This window comes from Microplitis demolitor, chromosome 6, assembly GCF_026212275.2.
Source record: "Microplitis demolitor isolate Queensland-Clemson2020A chromosome 6, iyMicDemo2.1a, whole genome shotgun sequence".
Taxonomy (NCBI): domain Eukaryota; kingdom Metazoa; phylum Arthropoda; class Insecta; order Hymenoptera; family Braconidae; genus Microplitis; species Microplitis demolitor.
The window spans coordinates 8,148,343-8,173,270 of record NC_068550.1 but is presented as its reverse complement, the minus strand read 5'-3'; the positions used below and the strand labels follow the sequence as shown (position 1 = coordinate 8,173,270).

At 26.7% G+C, this 24,928-nt stretch overlaps 1 protein-coding gene across 5 annotated transcripts in view; it reads left to right on the top strand.

The window, feature by feature from the left end:
• The window catches only part of LOC103580550 (protein grainyhead), a 52,470-nt gene that overhangs the window by 15,639 nt on the left and 11,903 nt on the right, over positions 1 to 24,928 (top strand). For 4 of the 5 annotated variants that reach the window (XR_549597.2, XM_053739750.1, XM_008562347.2 and 1 more), the window contains exons 4-7: positions 14,866 to 15,339; positions 22,836 to 23,166; positions 23,472 to 23,834; positions 23,935 to 24,188. Coding sequence is in view for 4 of the 5 variants with exons in the window: in XM_053739750.1 (XP_053595725.1) it covers positions 14,866 to 15,339; positions 22,836 to 23,166; positions 23,472 to 23,834; positions 23,935 to 24,188 (1,422 nt within the window). In the remaining variant the exon portion in view is untranslated. The remainder of the gene's footprint in view (positions 1 to 14,865; positions 15,340 to 22,835; positions 23,167 to 23,471; positions 23,835 to 23,934; positions 24,189 to 24,928) is intronic. The other variant, XM_014439410.2, reaches the window with a different exon arrangement.

Below are 24,928 nucleotides of genomic sequence, written 5' to 3'. Positions count from 1 at the left end.
AAAGTTATATTTTTCAATTTTCGAAAAATTCTTGTTTTTAAAAATTTCCAAATTATTACTTTAATTTATAAATTAAACCGATTCTTAATAAAAAGTATTGACAAAAATTTAAATTCAAAATTTCCCGCCAATTCTAAAAACAAATAGATCTTTATTAAAAATTTTACTTTTTCTCAAAATTTTCAAAAATTCCACTTCAAAATCATCAGAAATACTTTTCAAAATAACTTTAAATTAAAATAAAAATCTTGTTTAAATTTAAATGAAAAAATTTCCCGCCAATAAAAAAACCAACCGTGGATTTAAAAATGAGTATTTAAAAATAAAATAAAATATTGATATGATACAAAATAACATATAATACACAGACGACATATAGGATACAGTGGCTGAGACTCTTATCGGATTGTCACGTATATGGTGGGGTAGCGAAAGAGGCGGAGCAATATCGCAGTCTCTTGAAGGCGAATGAAGAGACATATATACTTATGTTACGTGCATATATCTTTATACACATAAGTATGATTCGTTCATATATGTGTACATATAAATATATATCCACATATGTGTTCTGCGCACGCACTCTACACGCATGCGCTAGTGTCTCTCGCACGCATGCAACCGGTGGCACACCGCTAAAGCTCACACTTACCTGACAAGATGTAAGTTCTGAAACTGGAAGGTGCCACCTCTGCACAGTCCAATACAAGACACCGAACCGGAAAGTCATACACCGAAATTAGTCAACCCGGTACAAAAAAAAAAAAACAAAGAAATAATCGCGCGCTTTTTTATTTATTCAACTTTTTTATGTTTTAATTTTTTTTTTGTGATAATACTTAACAATAAAGTGCCTCTGCTTCATATATTTATGTTTATAACAATTAAGTGTACAGTGAAAGTGCTCATAAATTTTTAGAAAAAATATAATCTATACATTTTGTAGAAATGTTATTTTTTCGGTGGACTCATGTTCAATGACGCGGTAAAATTTGAAAAAAAAAATTACTGTACCCAAATGTGAATCAAGACTTACATTGATAAATTTATTTGATAAGTTTATCACGATGATACTCCTAAGCTGTGTTCAACACGGCAAGGAGTTTTTATTTACATGGAGATAGTTTATTTAATAAAATAATAAAACCAATTAACGGATTTTATACATTCATATTTGAAAACAACCAACGTAAGTTTCCAAATTTTCATACAATTTGTTCTTTTATCAGAGGCTCTAATTCCCCTTATGATAAGTGATTAATCTCAAATTGCGTGCATTGAAAAAATAATTCACTAGATAATTCATTTTCATTGAAAAGTTTCATCAAATTATTAATTTTGAAAAATTTCAGTCGTAGTTTTTTTCGGAGATTTTTCATTCGGAGCTTTATAGATAGAAGGATTTTTATGGCTTAAAGTGTGCAAAGTATGAAATTTAATCAAGTAATAGTTTAATAGAATGAAAATTATGAAAAATTAATCGATTTCGATTTTCGATCCATTGACTTTTTCATATATTTCTTCAGTTTCTTCATTTTTTTATTATGCATAGATTGATTCGCTTTAATTGTAGGTTTAATTAGTGTTTTTATACACTCATAATTGTTTACTAAGAACATAATTTAGTGAAAACGTCGATTTTCTGAAGCAAGTATCGAAAAATTAGCGATTTCAATGCACTTTGAAGATTGGAATTATTTTTCGAATTTTCAAGTTTAATTTCGCTTAGCTGAAGCTTTAATTACTTTTTTTTTATTACTAATGTAAAGTACGATATGTATTGTCTAGTATTTGATGAAAAATTTCCTGAAAATAATCAGAAAAAATTGAAATTCATGGAAAATTTTGATATTGTTTCAATGTATTAATTTTCAACGATTTGGATCGTTAGTATTTGGTTGTACTTTAAATTAGTAGTTGCATCATTAAAAAAGTCTACAAAGTGTATAATTAAGCATGACATTCTTGGAAAAAGTATAAAAAACATAAACTTTCTACAAACACTTTATCATTGCATTTTCGATGCACTTATTTTTTTTTTTCAATTATCTATATAATTAATATTTAGCTGTACTTGAAGTTTGTATTGTCATAATGCAGTATGTGTAGTAAAAATAAAATTGAATGTCCGATTTATAAATTTTTTGAAAATAGTATCTACCAACGAAATCGATGCAAAAATTTTCAAAGTGCTTTTAATTTTCGCACACTATTTAGGATTATTGGTATAATTAGTACTATTTTACTCGAAATCAGTGTTCTTATGAATAGAATGTACTAATAAGAATATAATTTGTAAAAAGAAAAAGCTTTTTTATAGTTTTCAGAGTAAAAATCGGAATATAATTTTCGAACCTTTCATTTTTGATGCATTAGAATTTTATGAATTTTAATATATTTAATTATAAATGGACTTTAAATTATTATATGTATTATATGTATATAAATGTATTTATATACATGTCGGTAGATGAGTGCATTAGTAGGCAAATGGCCGATCAAGCTGTCAGCAAATGCTAGAATGCCGGCGGGTTAAAGCTGAAGACCACAACGGGGGTTGCGAATTTTCCCATGGTCAGTACGACCTAATTATGTGTACCTTTAACAAAAATAACGTGTGCACTTTGTGTCCCATGGGATACTGTTTTCTATCTCTATTTTAGTAATCCATAACACGAGGTTGGAAATGAGATAGCTGTAAAATGGTCTGCAGTATATATTATTGTAGTTTTACCCTTTTTTTCGGCTAAACACCCAGAGACGAGAGATGACCCTCAGGTTGGCTTTTACATAACTGTCCCTCCGTGACCTTAGTGGACTTACGGACGCTTTTGCAACCCCCTATGCACTAGACTACGTACCGAGGACTAAAGACTTGATGTTTAAGGTAATAGAATTTTAAAGGGTTCGAGTTTTGCTCAGGCCAGTGTTATTTGTATTATACTTTTCAGACGGTATATCGCGGACGGGCTTACCAAAATATTTTTATTATTATCACTCTTATTTAATTCTCAGTCTTCGTATTACCAACTACGAAAATTTTTAATTAATTATCAATTACATAAAATTTTTAAATGAAATCATTTACTAAATTTTAAATCTTGATGCCAATTTAAAATATTCAAATGGTTAAATTTAATTGGACTAATAGTAAGATCGTATTCATACAATAATAAAGTAGGCAGTACCGTAAAATTGAAGTATATAAAGTCGATACAATAATATATATAATAATGGAACGTAATAACACAGAAAACTCCGCGGGACACCGTTTTTGTGTGCAAGAGTCAGAAACATTTTAAATGCTTATTAAATATCACGTATATATATATATATATATATATATATATATATATATATATATATTTACTCTTATTAATTTTTATTTTTACAACCATAAAAAATATTTTTTATTTCATTACTTTATTACTTAATTTATAATATATATATATATATATATATATATATATATATATATATATATATATAAATAAGATTTAAAAGTATTCCTGTTTTGTAATTTGCAATCAATGAACACATTTACATGTATATTAAATACTTTTTATAATTACTTCAATATATTTATATTTAAGTATGATAAGGATTATATATGTATATTTATATATTTTTATTATATATATATATATATTTTTTTTTTCTTTAATCAAGAGTCAAATGCCACGATAATGAAATCTATGATATTACGACGTAGATTTATATATATATATATATATTATCCTTTTTTTACTGGTAATTGTTATTGTTGTAGGAGTGCTAAGTGTAGTTGTCGATGCGGAAAAGCGGATTAATTATTCATTCATTTTGATGTCTAACAATATATATGTTTATATATATTGTAGAATTACTATTATATTAAATGATTAATATAAAAGTTTGAAATGGCAGTTGGCCATTAAACATACATAGTAATTTTTAAAATAAATAATTAAATTTCTCACCTTGCCATTTAATGAAAAATCATTTATTTATCTAAATTTTTTATAGAAAGTTAAAAGGGGAAAAAAACGTAATCGTGACGTTTTATTTTTTTCATATAACGGGAAAAAATATTTTTAATAATTATAACATGCAAATGTGTGGTAATGATTAATTTTTATGATTTTTATTGAAAAAACTTTAATAAAGTGGAATTTTTTATTTTTACTTTAAAGGAATTTCTTCGTTTATAGTTTTTTTTATTCATGTAAATTAAAGTTAAATGCTGGTTTTATGATTATTCGAATTTAATAAAAAAAAAAAATTTTAATTGTGTGTAAACTATCATGTGTAAAATATCATATTTATAACAAAAATCACTCAAGAATATATCATAATTACTAAAGTTCAATTTTAAAGACCTTTTTTATACAAAATTTATATAATTCTTTACTAAATTGCTTTTATAAATTTTGGCCTTACATTAAATAGGGGGACTCGAACACTATTTTTTTTAAGAGTTTGACGTTAAAATGAAAATAATTGAAAAACAAGGTGGAATTTTAAAAAACTTTGTCAGAGATAATTTGTAAGAAATAAAATTATCTACAAAAACGACCCTGTGACACTTTGTGATAAATCTGATAGTTTCGCTGGAAAAGTGAAAAGATCTCGAAATTTACTATAAATTTGACTTGAAGCTCCAATACCTTTTGAACAGTTGGATTTATCAAAAAATGATAAGAGACTTTTTTTGTAAAACGTTTAATTCTCTACGTAATTATGTCCTGAGCTTATCTGTACAATGAGCCATTGCCAAGGTAGAAAATTACAAACTTAAAATTTTTTTTCCCATGTTATTCAAATGGGGAATAGAAAATTACAATGCGCGACTTCTAAATATTAATATTAAGAGTTCATCTTTGAGCGGGCGTCTTATACCACTTCTCTGCAACTATTTAATATGGGGTTTCGAGAAAAAAAAATAGTCGATTTTTTTGGAATAGTCCAATAATAATATAGTAAAAAAAAAGTAAAGTGTCTACGCTTTCCCAGTGTTAAGGGTATTAGTTAAATTTAATTCCGAAAACAGATTGTTGAAATAACACTGGTTGCGGTGTTAAAAATTCCCTGTTATTAAGCGGTGTTAAAAAATAAAGTAAATTTATTTTTGAATTATCAGACGTTGAATCGTATTTCAAATACAAAATAAAATTTCTTTTGTATAAAAAATAAACGATATGACAGATTAAACAATTTATGGAGAAATCTAAAAATTATTTCCCTGATTAAGAAAAATTATTCGAAATGATTCAAAGCAATTTAAAATGATTCCAAACAATTTAAATCGACTAATATATAGATGTACACTTAACATCGATTAAATCACTTTTTAAAATTAGGGTTGTCCACAATGACATGTAAATATTATTATATGAAATAGGGGAAATCAATTTTTATGAGTCAAGTCTCTTTGCAAACTAAATTAGCGGGAAAATAAAAATTAATTATCAATGATTAATTTATCATCTTTACATCATTTATTACCTTATGAAAAATATTAGTTATAATAAAAATAATTATTATATTGTTCCTAAATATTCAATTTAATAAGTGATCAAAACTTCATCCAATTTACTGAGCTTAATAAAAGTATCGTTTCATATTTTATCAGGTAGTAAGATTGTTTATTTCTCAATTTACAATATTTTCGTAATTTTCACAGAATATCATTCCTATTTTTTTTTTTCCACCGGAAATACTTATACTCACACCCTCATACTTCGATAACACCGCTAAGTAACGCCGCTACACCCGTCAAGTTCATTTCAACACCATACCAGTTTTTTTTGCAGTTTGTATATATTTTTCATAAATTTTGATATTTAAATATTAGTAAAAAATATAAATAACTGAATTTATAAAATTACAATGTAAATAATAATTTTGTAAATATATGTATGTATATATAGATATATATACGTATAGATAAGTAGTTTTTTTTATACTGAATAATAAATTGTTACAAGGTATAAAGGAACCAGGAAATAAATATATTCGACGTACAATTGTAAACGCAAATGCCATTGCATATACATATAAATATCCATATGAAAATATATATGTATATATTTGTAATATAGTGAATAGCTTAACGAGCGATGATTTGTGAGCCACGATGTGTTGAAGAATTATAAAAAAAGTACCATGATAGTCCCTCATATTCTTTAACTTTTCTCTTGTACTCATATATGTACTTATATATTTTTGTATACTTATATCCATTACATCTCTATATACATATATGTTTATACGTGTTTATGCGTTAACTGAGATTTTCCAAGTCTCTAAGGGATTTAAATTGACAACGTGCATTTAAAATTTTTATCTAAAGAAATAAGAAACTTATGTATTTTATTTATGGACATACCTTAACATTCTTATAAATATATGTACATGTCCAACAATACTTTTTTTATAAATTTTATATAATTTTTTTAGTTTGATAAATATTTATGTATTTATAAAATTATATATATGATTTAATTGGGAATTTAAATAAAATAAACGAGTATTTTTATCGCTGGATCTATTGATATAGATATTTTAGATGTATATATGTATATAAAGTGTATGAATATACGGAGGTAATAGAATGAAATGATCCAATGATTATCGTATTGTTTGATCAATACCTTAGCCTTAGACAAAAGTGTGTGTGTGTGTGTGTGTGTGTGTTTGAATGCAACGTCTCAATTTTCGTGCTGTTACCCTACATGGCAACCTGTTTGACATTATCAATTTAAGTATCTACCAAATTTTACGACAGTACTATCTTAATGACAAAAACATACTCTATTTCGTTTTATTTTAATTATTTGTTTATTATTATGTGCGACAATTTTTTTTATTTTACAATTAATAATTTTGAATAATTTTTGCTATAATAAATAAATAAATAATAATAATAATAAATATTTTGATCAAATTTGTAGTAACTATTAGTAATAATACACTAAAAGATTTCCGGAGTATATGCGGATTCAAATCGAAGTGAATTTCCTGTGTGAAAAATTGTTGAAAAAAGATTCAAAAAGTGTTGACTATTCAAAACTTAAAAACTTGACACAACGATGAACTTTTTTTGATCATTTTTTAATCTTTTGAAAATTGAAGAGAGAAATCGATAAGTTTACTGATATTATTGAGACGTTCGATTATAGTTCAAATTAAGTTTTTTCTAAACGTATTGTGCACTGAAAAAAATTTTAAAATTTAGCACTTTTAATAGAGCATCAAGAAAAGTTTACAAATAAGTCATAAACGATAGTTTGCAGTATTAAGTCAATTGATTTTTTCTTTGTATTTTTACGAGTTTAAAAATCGTTTTAAGAAAATTTGAAATTGTGTTTCGTTTTGAAGTTCAGAATACCCAACACTTTTCGAACCTTTTTTCAACGATTTTTTCTACGCGGGTCGGAGCGGGAAATGTTCAATTTGCTTAATTATTATCATTATTTATTTTTGTTTCACTAAAAAATTAACAAAATGAAATTGATTAAAAAATTTAATTACCTATAAATTTTCTTCTATACAATATTATTGTAACTCTTTTATAATAACTAATAATTTCAAATTCAAATACTCAGTTTACAAATCTAATAAAAAATTAATTTATGAAAATTCGTAATTACTAATTAACCTGAAATTTAGTTCATTAACTACATACTCATATATAAAAACCAGTCAACATCAACAAAATAATAAAAATTTTTAACTTATGCAAAAAAATTATTTAAAAATTTAAAGCGAATAAAAATGATTTTAAATTAACAATTAAAAATAATGACTCGAAATAAGCTTTTGTTTCTTCACAATTTCTTTAACCATCTTTTATATTTATTTTTTTAAATTCTTTTATATTTTATATTTATTTATTCACATATTTACCTTTTTGGCAACCCCCCACGGTGTCCAGAGGTGCTGGACCAAGGTGCGGAAAAGTAAAGGGCAAAAAGAATAAAAAATATAAAAGAAAATAAAAGAAATAAGAATAAAAAAATAACTATACACTAAAGCTAAAGGGATGCTGAGTAAAGGACATAGTCATATAAAGCCTAAGGAGCACACGCTCTCGTAAAATAACTATTCACAATCTATATATATATATACATATACATATAGTATGTAACAATGTAACAAATACAATGAACACAAGGTGAGATATCCCAGTGTGAGGTATCCTTCGCGCGTGGCTCGTCTCCTTTTTTTCCTTTTACTACATACATATATATATGCTTTTACTCAACTCTTTTACTCTCTTACTATTACGTTCATCTACAACACAATACCATTCATAAATATATATATATGCATGTAAGGAAAAGAATATTGTGAGTAACACTATATTATTATCCTTTTTCACACTTTCTTGCACCTCAACAGTCCATCATATATATGCTATTGTTAACTAATATCGTTTAGCGAGTTACAGTGTACCGTGAGTTAATTATGAAAATAATATTATTAATTAATTAATATAACTAATAATAAACCAAGCTTTGAAACCATGAAAAAAAGTGTTCCATTACATGCAGAGAAATTCTTAGTAAAAATTACCCATAAAGTTTTATACTATGCGGTTTATTAATTTTAAATGATAACCTATATTAAGTTTTGAACTGATTAATTAGTACACTGAGCTTTTTCTGCACGAGAGAAAAAATCGTACTACAAACTACCGTAGATTTTTATAAACAAGACGTTTTTTATTCAAATATTCGTCGTCGTCGATTCAAAGACAACTTTGATAAGAGGACTAAATGTAGTTCATGGCAAATATTTTCTTGGTCAGTATGCGTATGGAAGAAAAAGGAAAAATTGCGGGACTTAGAATACAAAAATTATAAAAATTCTCTAAGAATTACAGTTTAAAATACGAATTTAATTGAATATAGTTATCAGTAGTAAATTGTACGGTTTAAAATGTAGAGAAAAATGGGGGAGAAGCAAAATGAAACGCGGTACTGTTGTTATTGAAAGTTTTGAATTGGCCACTCTGGGGTTGATTAGTTGCCACCCCCCCCCCTATCCTTTATTACAAGTCGTAGCTAACAATTTTTTTTTAACAAAAAAACCCATTTTTTTTTATTTTAATAAATAGTGGCTCATTTTGCCCTATCTCTTTACAACTAAATTTTTATTAACGTCCTAATATTCTAATTTGATACTCATTTTTTTCAGTTTTTTTTTTCATATGAAGAATTTTATCATCTGTAAAATAATTCTTTGTTTATGGAATCTCAGAAAATTTTTGCTTAAAAAAAATTATCGACTGAAAATAACTATTCTTAGTTAAATAAATTTTTTTTGAAAACCTCAATTTTCTCGTATAAAGTAAAAACCTCCTTTGGACCAGACAATTTCTCTTGGCCAAAGAAAATCATGACTTGAGTTAATGATTTTATGTGAGTGCCAAAAAATGCCCTCTTTCAAAAATATTTCTTCATTATCTATTTGATTAATAATCCAATTACTCCGAATTTAAAAAAAAACTAACACCAAACACCTAGATTCCCATATTACATAAAAACTTACTTTAAAATCCCATAAAAAATCTTAATTATCTAATATATGGTCAATTACTTATTTTTACTCTTTCCAACGGGAAAAAATAAATGATAAAAAAAAAAAAAAGGACATTATCATTCTTCCGTTAATTATCTTTGTACATTACTTTACTTTACTGTCTAGCTAGCTACCTTTATACACTCATCGTCATTGCAATTGACGTTATTTACATACAACCATCTACACATATACGTATATATAAAATATACGCAAAAATATTTAAATGTACAGAAAAGCTTATCCCTATCGCTTTTATACGCTTCACTGTCACGTGTTCATTGCCGTTGTTTTACTGATACTATATTTTTTAAATATCTCTTTAGGTATTTAAATAATATAAGTACATGCGTTTACAAATTATGTATATTTATAAATAATTATATAAAATTTTTTATTCCATTTTTTTTCTGCTCATACAAAAATTAAACAAATATTTATTTTTTGTATACATATATACATATATATATATATATAGAGTGACATTTAAAAAGGGTTGACTGTCATCAAATCAATCAAATTTTTTTTTTGACAACCGGATCAAATTTATTTGAATTTCATAACCGATTTTTTTTTTTTAAATAAAAAAATTTATTTAAAAAAAAATTTTTTTATTTTGTTAATATTACTCTTATTGTTATTTAGTATGATGTGAATATTTTGTTAAGATGTTAAATAAATGGAGATAGATATATATTTGTAAGGTATTCGCGGTATTTTTTAAATTTAAAAATCAAAACATGTTTTATACGCGTGGATAATACTTGGCATGAATATTAACAGATTGGTGGATATGTATGGGTATTTTAAATAAAAAAGAATATATATATATATATATATATTTAAAATAAAAATAAAAGATTTTATAAGATAAAACAAAATTAAATAAAAACACGTGTTTTTATGTCATATGTGTGTATATTTCCACCCATGTATATGGGTAGAAATATATTTATATGTATTGATGAATATATTTAATGTAGTACAGTAATTTAAAGAGGTGTAAGTGCTCTCACGTGTTCACGATGTGAGAAAAATAATAAACTCAGAAAAAAAAAAAATTTTTCTTTGTTTTTGAAACTTGGAATTTAAACTTAAAGAAAAGTTGAAGAATTACGACAGAATTTCTCGTATACATGTTTGTTGATTATTCAATTTTTTACGAAAAAATTCTGAATGAAAATTGTCATAGGATTAATTGTTTAGTTATAATTAAACAATTATCAATTTTCAAAATTTCAAATTTATAAATAATTTTTAGTAAGGTTTAAAATTCTGACTTAACTATTAGAGACACAGCTTAAATGTATAAAGACAATTTTTTTAGTGATTTAATTTCCTACAAAAAATATTGCAATAAAAATGACGATAAAATGAACAGTTGCAAAATGTAAATAACGCAATACTAAAAAGTAATAAAAAACAAAATTTAAATAATTTAAATATTTAAATAAATTATAATATTCGTGATTGATAAATTAAAATAAAAATGTATGACTGAACATCATATTAATTAAATCTATTGAAAAATTAGCTTGTAAAAAGTGTCAAGTAACATGATAAATGAACATCGAACCTGCATATCATTTGAAACTTTTTATTTTTATTGTTTTTTTTTTTGTACATTAATTGGCAACAAAAATTTTTTTTTTTTTTTTTTAATAAATCCGTTAGGTAACTAATTAATTTCCGTTTAGTGCATTGCCGGAAAAATGAAAGTACATAATATAAATCCGGTACTGTCTGTATACATGTACATATATATAGATATGTAAGTAAGGATGTCTATGTATAAAATAGAATAAGTGTATTGTCGTAAATGAAAAGAACATAAAACCGGATACGCAGGTGAAGTTTGAAGTTCAAACTGAAGGGGTTTAAATAACAAAAAAAAAAAAAAAAAAAATTACCATATCTGTTATATTTTTTAAAACTGTCTCAAGTCTCAAAAATACAAAATTCTTGCTCTTATTTCACATATTCCTTTATGGTTTATAGTTAGTTTTTTTATTATCATTTTTAATATTTGAGTCTATGTACAAGTAATAAAAATAATTAGGATACTAGTCACGTCTTAATAAAAAAGAAGCCGACTTGTTTAGATACATTTTTAAATTGTTTAAATTTACTTGCGTAATAAAAAATATTTTATTATGATAAATAATTTATTTTTTTAAGTTAACTGAGTATTAAAATTTTGACTGATAAAAAAATTTTTGTTTTTTTTTTTTTTTGAGTTTAAAGTCAAAACTTAAAACTAAAAATTATTTTTGTAATTATTATTGAAGTATAATTTTTTGAAAGATTATTTTCTGACGGGATGAGTTAACAAGTCAAGTGATACTTTAAGCTCTGTATACTCGATCCACAAAATCGGTGTTAAAATAACACTAACTGATGGGAAACAGATTTTTATGGTTCAAGTCTCGTCGCAAACTAAATCAGCGAGAAAAATAAAATAAAATTATCAATGATTAATTGATCATTTTTAAATCCGTTAAATTATTACCTTGAGAAAAACATTAGAGTTGTATTAAAAGTAATTATTATATTGTTTTTAATTATCTAATTTTGATAAGTGATCAAACATTTCTGAAAATTTTTCAGATTAAAAGAACAAAAGATTCTTATTTTATATATAATAAAAAATTTATAACTTAACTAACGATAATTTCTTAATTCTAACAGAATATTGTTGTGCTATTATTATTTTTCTGTTTTGTAGATCTTAAAATATTTGTTCTTTCACCCTCATATTCTTATCGGAGTTAATTAACTCCGCATGTACACTGTTTTAACACCGGTGTGAGTTCGTTTCAAAACCGTATCGGTGTTTAAATAAATCCATTTTAACCCACTTTTTCTACAGTGCAATCAGAGCTTCTAAGATCGAATTTTTCCATTATTGAGACCAATTTTGATCATAGGAGACCTCTTTAAATTAGTTCAGATCTTGCAAGTTTTCTTTCGATCTATGCAAGTTTTCTTTCGAGCTTTGAATTCTCCATGAAAATTGAAATCTTTTTTTTTTCGGTTAAGTGATTTCTCGTTTTTTGTCTGGAATTTCGTAGATCTGAAAAATTGAAAAACTAGATTTCTGTAGATCTTAACTGTATGGAAGATTTAGATCTTAGTATTAAAAATTTAATTGTTTAAAACTATTATTTGCCAGAAAATCGCTAGGATATATTTTTGTTTACCTACACTAAATTGCCTCACTAGGTTAAGCAAAAAGTTTGTTTGTATAAAAAATATAAGATTTTTATAAAAAATAAATTTATTGAGTTCTTTGTGTAAAAGACCCTATTAGAACAAAAAAGGCAAAAAATCGCTTTCTACAAATTTTTCAATTACTGTAAGTTTTGAAATTGCGCAGCCGTGATTTTGAAGTAATGGAAATTTAATTTAAATTTGCATCCACTTCGAATCAGAGTTTCAATGTTCAAATAAACTTACCTTCGAAGCGAATTATATTCTGAGAGAACTATATAAATAAAAAAATCATCTGTTCTGAATTCATTTAGCGTTAATCATTATATTTTTTATACAGTGTAAAAATAAACCATATACTTATGAAATTAATTCTTACATTACTCTAAATTGATAATTAAAATTCTATCACTTTTTGTTGTAAAATATAGAGAATTTAGTTATTCATAAATATCATTAATTTTTCATTATTAATTAATGGTTACTACTAAATCATTTTGTAAATAAAATGTTTTTAATTTCAAAATTGAACTCATTTATTATTGTCAGTATATTATAAATTAATAAAAATTTAATTTTAAAAAAAATATCTTATAAATTGAGTCTTGTTTTTTTTTTCTACAAAAATTTGATATGATCATTATTTTTTAATGCAAAAAAAATTGGAAAATAAAATTAATTCCAGTGTCTGAACATGTATTCCGTTAGACATTGACGCGTTTGGGAAGAAGATAATGATGATGATGATGATGATTTTTTTCTTAAATGACGTACCTATGCAAACATAACGAAAGAAAAATATTTGCACGGGATAACGCGGGAGCTCATTATCGGGGTGACTATCTTTGTCATCCTTAAAATTCTTTTCTATTATTCTTTATACACATCTATCTATACTACATATATATTAATATATACATATTAAAGTATCTCTCTATTTTTTCTCTTTATTCATCATACTATATATATACATTATATTCGGTATTTTTTTTATTACTACCAGAGTGAAACGGTTATCCAGGTGCGTGTGTTTAAAATTAGAGAAAGGGAGATTGATTCGATATGCATAAATTAGAGAAGACGATATATATATATATATATATATATATATATATATATATATATATATATAAATATATACATATATACATTTAAAAAATCTGTGTACGTGTCAGGGATTGGGAATTTGGATTTAGATTTTTTTTTAACTTCAGATAAATAAAATTGACGGGATTATAAATTGATGAATTTTTACGATATATTATTCTATAACTTATTTAATTAAATATTATTATAACTATTCAATTTTAAATAAATAAAATTTAAAAAATAATATATTTTGCATTAGTTAAAAAATATATGTGTACAAAAAATTTTTTTAAATTTTGTCTAAATTTGGGCTCTTAATATTATTATTTCTAAGTGTATATATTTATATATGTTTTCTGTTGACTTTATTTTGTGTTATCTAACGCAATTTAAATTTTTTGACAAAAAATTGTAATAATTGATATTTAAAATTTTTTTTTAATTTTCAAAGATTTTCCGAAACATAAGTTTGCTTTTCATTTTTGATAATTATTTTTTAAACAACAAAAATTTTTAAAAAATCATTTTTAAGAATTGGTAATTTTTAAAATCGAAAACATTCTTAAAGTTAAAAAATATTTATTTCAAAATAATTTTCTATAAAATTTAATTAATAGTTCAAAAAATAATACTTATGTGAAATTTTGAATATAATGTCCTGCATTATTTAAGAGAAGTAAAATGATTTGAAAATCAATTCAAAATTTTTTCTGTCAAATTATTAAACTTTGCGTAAATGAATAAAAAATGGAAATTTATCATGAATTTAATTTTGATTTTGAATCAATAAATTTATGACAAGATAATAATAGAATTTTTCAAATTTTGAATTTTGTTTTTATCTTCAACAATAATTTAAAAAAAAAAAAAAGAACAGGCAGTTTTCCTACATAAGTCTAATTCACATTCCAAAGAATAAAAAACAAATTTTAAGAAAAAATTGCTTTTCACTTTCATCGTAAAATATAATTAATTTTGTTGTTTTAAATTAATTTGTTACAGCAGGCGTAGCCGTTCGTCATCAGACTGTGAATCAAGTGTTGTTGGTGTATCAGAACAATACGGTACAGTAGGCCGTGAATCAGCAGAAGAAGAAGCTGATCATCATCAACAACATCACCAACAACATCATCAGCAGCAGCAACAACAACAACAACAACAACAACAACAGCAACAACAACAGCAGCAACAACAACACGGAAATCAAGTTGACCCGGACGATCCAGAGGAAGCATCAAAACGTGTTGCCGCCGTACAAGTTCAAGTTCAGGGTATGGAGGGTGATTGGAGGGCATACTGTGAGCATCCACTGACGGCTGCTACCGCGGCGATGCTAAATTTACAACAGCAGCATCAGGTTGCCGCAGTATCTGGACATCCCGATGAACAAAGTGTTCCTTATGTTTACGAGTACTACAAATTGCCGGATAAACCCTCTGATGTTAAATTACCGCCGACTCATGAGCTTTGGACTACGTAAGTGATTTTTTTTTTAAATATTGTTATTATCAAAAAAGTAAAGTAAGGTAAGATGGACCAAGCAAAACAATTTTTACTACCCCATAAATATTGTTCATATTTCCATTAACAAAAAGTCATACAAAAATGAATGAAATTTTTTTGTTAAGATAAGAAAATCTATTTTTCAATCCAACAGCATAAAAATTTTGAATAATTTTTAAATGAACTTCTAACAAATTTAATTACAGATTAAATTCTATAAAAATTTTTACAAATATTAACATAAAAATTATCAGAGGCCGATTTTACCCGACTTTAATTAAAAAATAAATTCAATCATTTAAATGAGTAATTACTATTTTTTTTTTTTATAAATAATTTTCGAAGTAAAATTAATAATAAGCTCATTTTACCTCATTTTCCAAAAAAATTATTAACTGAATCATTTAATTTTAATTTTTTTTTCTTGTATACAATTATGGAGCCCATTTTACCCCTTTACTTTAAAAATATAAAAAAGGAACACGATCAATTTTCGATACAAAGTTATTTCATTTTTAACCAGACAACCATTATAATGAAAAACTTCAATGTATATATATATAAATTTTTTTATATAATAAATACCTTTCACTTAAATTGGTTTGAGTTACATTTTTACGCTCGATTTGTTGGGTTTGCAAACTCCGATCTTATTCGCGTGTTCTCATTGACAACGGTTATTATATACATACATGTACATATATATATATGTACCAAAACGGATGCTGAACACTAAGGGGGGTTGATATATATTTTGGGTTTATGCTTATGGTTTAAAGAGATTTACTATATATGTATACATAAGATGATGCCCAAAAAGCGTCCCAATTTAATTCTGTCTCTTTCTTATAATATTCCTCCTCTTTCTTTATTTACATCAGATCCTCTTATTCACTCGCGAACCCTAAATAAAAAAAGAAAAAAAAAAGTTCAAGCGGTACTTTTTGATTTATATCGGTAGTTTAGCATATTTTCTAATTTACTGTTTGAGAAATTTTTCTCAACGTACCCAAAGTCATATATATTTTTTTTTCTCTACAATAAAATTATTTTTTGCCATTACAATGACAATTGTTACTTATTTTATTTATACTTGTTTTTTATTATACTTTTTTGAATTTTAAGTAACATACTTTAATTATCTCGCATTCCGATCTCGTTATCTATTATCTTGGGTATTAAGACCCTTTTTTTATCATGATAATCTAGACGATTTGTATGATGCATCAGTTTTAATGCTGGTTTAATTTATCGGCTGATGTAACCCTTTTAATTTTTAATTGAAACTTTTTTTGCTTTTAGTTACACTTAATATTTAACGGGAGAATTTAATCCAATTTTGAAATTAGAGTTTAATTTTTTTTTTTTTTTTTTTTTTTGTAAACGTGATCTGATTTTTATTTTTATGATTATTACTTAATACGTCATGATCATGAGACATGATACATACGTGGGTAAAGCATGGAGTCGTCTAGACAACATCCTACATCATGATCAAATAGTTTGATAAAAAGAAAAAAAAAAATTTGAAATGACATTTTTCTGATATTGGATGTAAGGAAAATTCTTATCGCTCTGTCAATATAAATTGTCTTATAAGAAAATGTCTAATCTATTGAAAGGTAAAACGAAATTTTTAAATAATTTATTATTATTATTTATCCACTTAATGGATTAATGGAAACACCGATTTTTTCTGGTAGTCAAATTAGGTAGCAAAAATTATGATTGAATATTTTAATAGAAAAATTAATAGATTAATAAAAATATTTATTGTTCTATTTATCCATTTAATGGATTAATGGAAATGTCGATTTGTTATTTCCCTTTGTGCACTATCTTCTAATGAAGTACTCTGTAAAAAATTGGGAGTGAATTTTGAGTGATTATGGATTTTATATAAATCCAAATTCTCTTTGTCACTCAAAGTTCCGGAGTCCAAAAAAAATTCACACCACATACAGAGTAAACAAGGAGTTTGTTTTTTCCAGCGGAGTCTTTTCGGAGTGATCTAGATTTTATTTAAGTCCGCATTCACTCCGATTCGGAGTTTTAATATTGACATAAACTACCCTTAGGAGTGGATGTTATTCCAAGGGGATTTAATAAATACAGAGTCATCCGCTCCGTATTCACTCCGGATTTAATCCGTGTTCACTCTGAAAATTTTTTACAGTGTAATGAATATCAGATTTCTATTATTTATTCTACTCTCTAAAAATTAATCAGTGAAATTCACTTCGAATTAGTGAATATTCACTGGGAACCAGCTATGAATAACCACTGGTTAAATTAATGATACACGGAAAAAAAAATAGGCGCTGCAATAGGATGCAGTCCTATGGGAGCAACAGGACAAAATTCTGTTTTAGCAACAAGATTTTTCCTGTGGAATAAATAGGATAAGGAAAATGTTTCATGCACTAATTTTTTTTATCCGCATAATTAAATTTCGACATTTGAAAAAAAATGCAGTTTGAAAAAAAATAAAAAATTTTTTTCGAAGTTAATTTTCTTTTTTCAAAATTGAAATCTTTTTCAAATGTTAAAATTTAATTATCCGGACAAAAAAAATTAGTGCATGAAACTTATTCCTTATCCTATTTATTTCACAGGAAAAATCCTGTTGTTGTAACATGAAAATCCTGTTGCAACACCTATTTTTTTTCCGTGTATACTTATAGATGTAGAAATAGTGACTATTTACTGATTCGCAGTGAATTTCACAAATTCATTTTTTGAGAATATAATTCATGAAAAATTTTTCAATTACATGGGAAAAAATGGACCTCAAAATTTAGTTACAATTACTCTGTCGAAAGAAACTTGAAATTATTAATGGATCCGATAAAATTTAAATTTGGCAGAAGTAATAAATTACTATTCCACAAATAAAAGATACGAATGCTTAGCAATTTTTAATTTATGACAGGACATTTTATTTATATTTATAGTAATTTTTTACTTTTTTCAAAAGTAAAAACTATCGAACCACATTTTTTGTGTGCTCATTATAATTGATTACTATTTTAATGCAATCCATTTTCCATTAAATTTTTAACAGGTAGATTTTGACCCTTTAAATTTGTAATAAAATTTTTTTTATATAAAAAAAAACTACTTTTTTATAAATAAGAGTAAAAATAAAATTATTTAAATTTAGTATCATGATAATTTTATAAAATTTAATCATTACCAAGAGATCTTAAGACAGCAACTAGAGGGTAGATGACCTAAACGTAAAGACGACGTATGACAGAGTTGACATGTAGCATAAAATGCTCGAGTGCCCTCTGATCCTCATCCTTGTCTTCGTGTCACGTCATAAAATGAAACTGGCTACATATCAAGACCGCGAGAATGTAATGTAGCAGCGATATATAATAAAAAACAAGTGAGACAAAGACGATAAATACTCTTAACAAAAGTAATAATAATAATGATAAGGATAAGGATGGTAATCGCAATAGTCAGAAAAAAATAAATATCCATAATAAAATTATAAAATTCAACATTTTATTCCCGACACGTATCACCAGAGTCTTTATTTAAATTTATTACCACTAGTTTTCGTGATAATTTAAGTGTTTTAAAACGCGTCGACTGTCTAGTCTGCATGGAAATATCACGAGCTATTTTTATGTTTATTTTATTATTATTATTATTTTTTTTTTTTTTTATAATTTAATTAGTATTATGTCGGCGGTGAACACAAGAGGACAAAGAATTGTAGTCAGTAATATGCAAGTAAGGTGATGTGAGATGACTATGAGGTGAAACAGAGCATAGAGATCGTGTTACATTTTGTCGTGAGACATTTTGTCGAATGTCGTTGTTTGTAATGTGGATACATAAAAATAAAACGCAATATGTTATGTAGTATAATGTAACAACAGTAATACTTTTGTTTAACTTCTTTCAAAGAGAATTTTTTCGGAGTATGTTATTGGTTTTTTGTATTTTATTTTATTCTATTTCTTTTTTTTTAAGTGCGACACACAAAGTGTTAAATCTGTTGAATAACGCCTGAGAATTTTTTCTGACAAAATTCTCAGGAAAGACTTCAATAAAATCTGTATTTTAATCAACTTTTACATAAATGTGATTTTTCTGTCGTAGTTCAGTTTGAGAGAAGATTTTTTAGAAAGATGTCTTACGTGAATCTGCTGCATAACATGCCTAAGAAAATTTTATAGTAGAATTCTCAAAAAAATCTTACAAAAATCTGTATATTCAATCTTCATAAAGTCTGAGGAATGATTTTTAGAAAGATGTCTTACGTGAATCTGCTACATAACATGCCTAAGAAAATTTTATAGTAGAATTCTTAAAGAAATCTTACAAAAATCTGTATATTAAATCTTCATAAAGTCTGAGGAAAGATTTTTTGAAAAATGTCTTACATGAATATTTGTTGCATAACATGCCTAAGAAAATTTTATAGTAGAATTCTTAAAGAAATCTTACAAAAATCTGTATATTCAATCTTCATAAAGTCTGAGGAAAGATTTTTTGAAAAATGTCTTACATATATATTTGTTGCATAACTTGCCTAGAATTTATCTTTAATAGTATTCCTAAAATAAAGTACAATAATGTCTATCTCATATTTTACACAAATTTGCATCTTCAGTCTCAAAAAAGTTTGAGTCAAGTTCTTTTTTTAACGATTTCTGAAGTAAATCTGTTTCAAAATTTGCCTGAAAATCTTTTTTACTATCATTCTTAAGAAAATTTTGCACAAATCTGCATCTCTAGTCTCAATCAAGTTTTTTTTTTTGAAAGATTTAGGTAAGATTTTATGGCAAAGTTTTCTTATGCAAACCTGTTGCATGATTTTCTTTAGTAGCATTTTTAGCAGGCTCACAAAAACCTGCATTTTCAGTCTCAATAAATTCTGAAGCAAGATTTTGACTGTAAGATATCTTATGTAAATCTGTTGCATAATTTGCTTAAGAGTATTAATTATTGCCCATAAACGAACACTTGTAATGATATAATCATCATTAATTCCTGAATTAATGTTCTGTAATAAAAAAAATTCCTCTAAAAATGAATTGCTTATAATCCGAAAAATTTGTTAATTATCTCAGAAATATACATCTTCGTAATTAAATAAAATTATTCGTATGATTTATTAACATGACATGACCGCATGACACATGTCAAGCTAATTTGTCTTTAAAAGATTTCCGGTTAAGCATATCACTAACCGGCAATTCCGGTAGTACCGCAAATAAAACAAAAAAGCGTAATATAATAATACCATACTAATAATGATCATAAAGCCCATAGGTATAAGTAAATAAAAAAAAAAGTCAAGACCTGCCGGTGCTAGTACAACTCCCTGACCTCGCATTGACCTACACTCACTCGCGCCATGCATTCTTGTAGCAACGAAATTCCTAAAATTACATATTAATAAATATAGTAAATATTATAAATTTAAAAAAATAATATTTATCTCATTGTTGAAATCCGTTTGTTTTGTCGTACGTCGTAATTTTTTTTTGTTTTTATTAACTATGCATATAATAAGCGAATAATGATTTATCGTTTACATTTAGCGACAAGTGGAATGGCTAATTTACTGAATAACTATTACGACCGATGACCTTATACAATATATATACTGTACACACACACACACACATATATATATATATATATATATATATATATATATATATATATATATATATATATAATATTTATAAATCCAGTTAACAAAATTATTTACTCTATATTATTATTATTATGCACTTATTTTTTTATGATATATATATATGCGTATAATAAAAATAACAATTATTTAAATAATAAAAAACAGTTCAATAAAATTATGTATGTAGGAACTGATAAAATAAATGAAATCAATTAAAAATGTTAATTATTTTAAAAATGCATACCAAATATTTATGAACATATATACATACATTTTATATATTTTGTTTTAATATATACAATCAATTAACTGAAATGAATACTAAAAAACAAAACATATATTAAATTATAATTCATTTTTATATTAAATATTTAATTAAAAAAAAAAATTTATGTTTAATTTGCTCAAGTCAATAAATTATCAAATGAAAAATATAAATTTTTAATTAAAACTTTTTTTTGATTAAGAAATTAAAAATATTTTGGCCATTTGTAATTATAATTTTAGTTATTTTATCACCCAATGAAATGCTAATAAAGATTAATTGCGTCTAAAACTTAAATTTCTGGGCTGTTTGTCATCATGTTTATTACAAAAAAAAAATTTCCACTGTATTATTATTATATATTATAATACTTAACTTATATAGCCCATTATACTATTTAAATAATATAATTTATTATTATTTGTTATTCATTGGATAAACTTACACTAAAAATAACAAAATAGTTAAAAAAAGAAAAAAAAATCTTTTCATTATCGTCAATGCAACATTAATGATTAATGCATTATTTACAGATCCGGGACTTGATTTGTAAAAAATTTTAAATCAAAATGACGTAAAAAAACCTGATTATAAAAGAAAATAAAATAATACAATAATAAAAAAAAGGATATATATATATATATAAATGTAAAAAGAGAAATGAAAAAGGCAGAAGACTGCTCTTCGGCGCCCGTCGGATTAGCATCGCATTACTGATCGTCCTTTCGGATCCATTTCATATAAGCCGAATTCATAGGGTTCCAATCCATATATTTTTACATACATCTACGCATCCTTCCTCACTAAAACATCTTTACACATATATACATACTCATATGTATGTCTGTAAATATGCATACTTTAGCACCGCCTCAGGTTATGACATATTCCGTCTCACACTTAATATCTCGTTGGTTAAAAAGAAAAAAAAAGCATTTTCGCTGGTTCGTTATTTCTTGTGGATATATATTCTTCGTACATTGCGTCGTCAAGAGATACTCGAGACACATGAAGACACCATTACATATCCTGTAAGCTTTACTTGGATGTATCTCATCCATATGTGAACATATATGTATGTATTTATTTATATGTAGGTATAAGACCATAAGAGAAGGCAGGACAAAAAAGGTTGAAGGAAACTTCAGGTATCAGGTATCAACGACGCATTGTATCGAAGCATCTGACCGTAGGGTACTGGTATGTAGCTGGTGCCAAAAAGGGTGGAAGGATGATAGTAAAGTTGACGACTTGAGACTCAAACCCGGTTGCTATAAAGAAATAGGAATTCATATAGGGATACGTCTATGGGGTTATTTTATAAGAGCCAGCAAAGTTTGATGGTTTGTGTGGATAAAAATTCAACCCTACTAAAATGCGTTAGAAGGGTAGACACTTTTTATTATTATTTTTTTTTATTGTGATGCACATTATCATGCTAAATATAACATGTTAACTACTTGGTACAATGAATGTACTCGTATTTCCGCGAGGCGTTTGAGCATCTTGTAAAAATTCATAAATTCCATTATGTTACAGAGGAGTTATGGGCCAAAAACTATTGGTTGAGAGCACTGGATCAAGACTGGAAAACTCGGAGAATAATGGCAGTGGTGAATTGCACCACTTTTTGCATCAATATAATCAACAATCGCCGAGTCCTAATCAGAGTTTGCAAGGCAATATTCCGATGCCATTGAGTCCACAGTCTTTGCGGCACGACGGGTCTTCAGGTATTGGAATTAAAAGAGAACCAGAGGATTTGAGCTCCTCGCGTGGTGGTCAGCAGTCCAATAAACGGCATAAACAAGCTCAGCCCGATAGTCCTACGCCGCCGGGAATGTATCATCATCATCAGCATCAATTACAGGTTACATTTATAACGACTTTTAAGCTTACAATACTTTTTATGCCTCCGATATTGTTAATTGCATTCTTTCAATCAATTAGCCGAATTCCGAAAACGCCCATTCTGAAAACGGAACCTGACGTTTTGTATTTTTTTACCAGTTACCTTTAAAATGTATTTGAATCACGTCTAGAAATATCCCAAAGACGATTACAATCTTTGCTTTACAAACTAAAAAATCTCTTAGCGAATTGACCAATTTCCGAAAACGCCTTCCACAATAAAATGTCCTCTTAACAAGTGAATGAAATCGTGTTTCATTAAAGGTCCAGCAATACGGTAGTCCATATGACCCATACTCGGCATGCAGCCCACGGCTATCAACCTACAATTCGGGTTCAAACGCCAGCGGAAGTGCAACGCCGGGTTTACACCAAGAAGGCAATACAGTCTACGTAACGAGTGAAGCGTTACCACCCCTAGCATCATCTAGTTCAGCTTCATTACCAACTACCACGTCGTCGTACACTAGGTACGATGTTGTTCCCAGTTCGTATACCCATGCAATAAGGTCCTCATCCAGCAGCAGTAAAGTCCTGACTGTTGATCTTCCTAGCCCGGATTCGGGGATCGGAGCCGACGCAGTAACACCCAGACAAGATCATCATCCACCTACAGCTTTACACCAGGTTTGTTGAGAAATCCCACCAGAACTAGGCAACTAGTACAACCAATTGGTAAAACTGTTTCTTGAATCTCTTTAATATTGGAATGTCTTGTTAATTACAGTCGTCATTTGATTACACGGAACTGTGTCCAAGTAGTAATAACAATGCAACGACAGTGGTCCTAGAAAGTGGTACTGTTGTCCATCACCAACCGTTACAATTACAATTACAACAGCCGCATAATCAGAGCCAAGTTCAACGGGGGCTTGTCAATCCTTCTGCCTCTCCGTCAACGACTCCAAATCCACCACGATCGCGCCCCTGGCACGATTTCGGACGTCAAAATGATGCAGATAAAATTCAGATACCAAAAATGTAAATTGTTTATAATATCTTGGTGATTACTTTAATTATCAAACCGGAAGTTTGTCAGACATTTATGATTTATTGATGACAAATTGCGTTATTAATTTAACAAGAACGTCGAACACTTAACGTTGAATGAAAATGTCATGGGTCGAGGATTTATATATAGACATAGACTGTAGTTAATATAAAAATTGTCCGTTATATGTTGGTGCAGTTGATACAAGTCGCAATAAACGCGAATAAGAGTTGAGTAGACTGTGTAGCGCGGGCGAAGTTAAGCGGCAAGACTCAAGACTAGACTTGTTATAAAGAATCTATTGCTAATGGTTACCGGGCGTTCACCCGACATTTTTTTTTCTATTTCTACACATACTTTTTTTTTATTTATTCCACAGTCTACTACCGACTCATGCTTATCGTCTTATCATCATTGCCTTAGTTAACTAGCTTGCCCTGTTAAAATATTACAACTCCCTCACTTGTGTGCATTTTGCTGATAGTTTACTTTTAATTTTAAAAAATAAATACATACATACATACATTTCCTAAGTACCAAGCTGTCAGATATAACTATATCTGATACGATATTATTTATTTATTTCAATATTTTTTTTATAGATAATGATGATTTTAATGTTTGTTAACTTCGCGTGCGACCAAGACATTTTTGCACATTAATCGCTTTAATTTTTATAGCTATGACTTTTTGACTAATGCAGGCATTAATAAACTAATTTATTTCACTT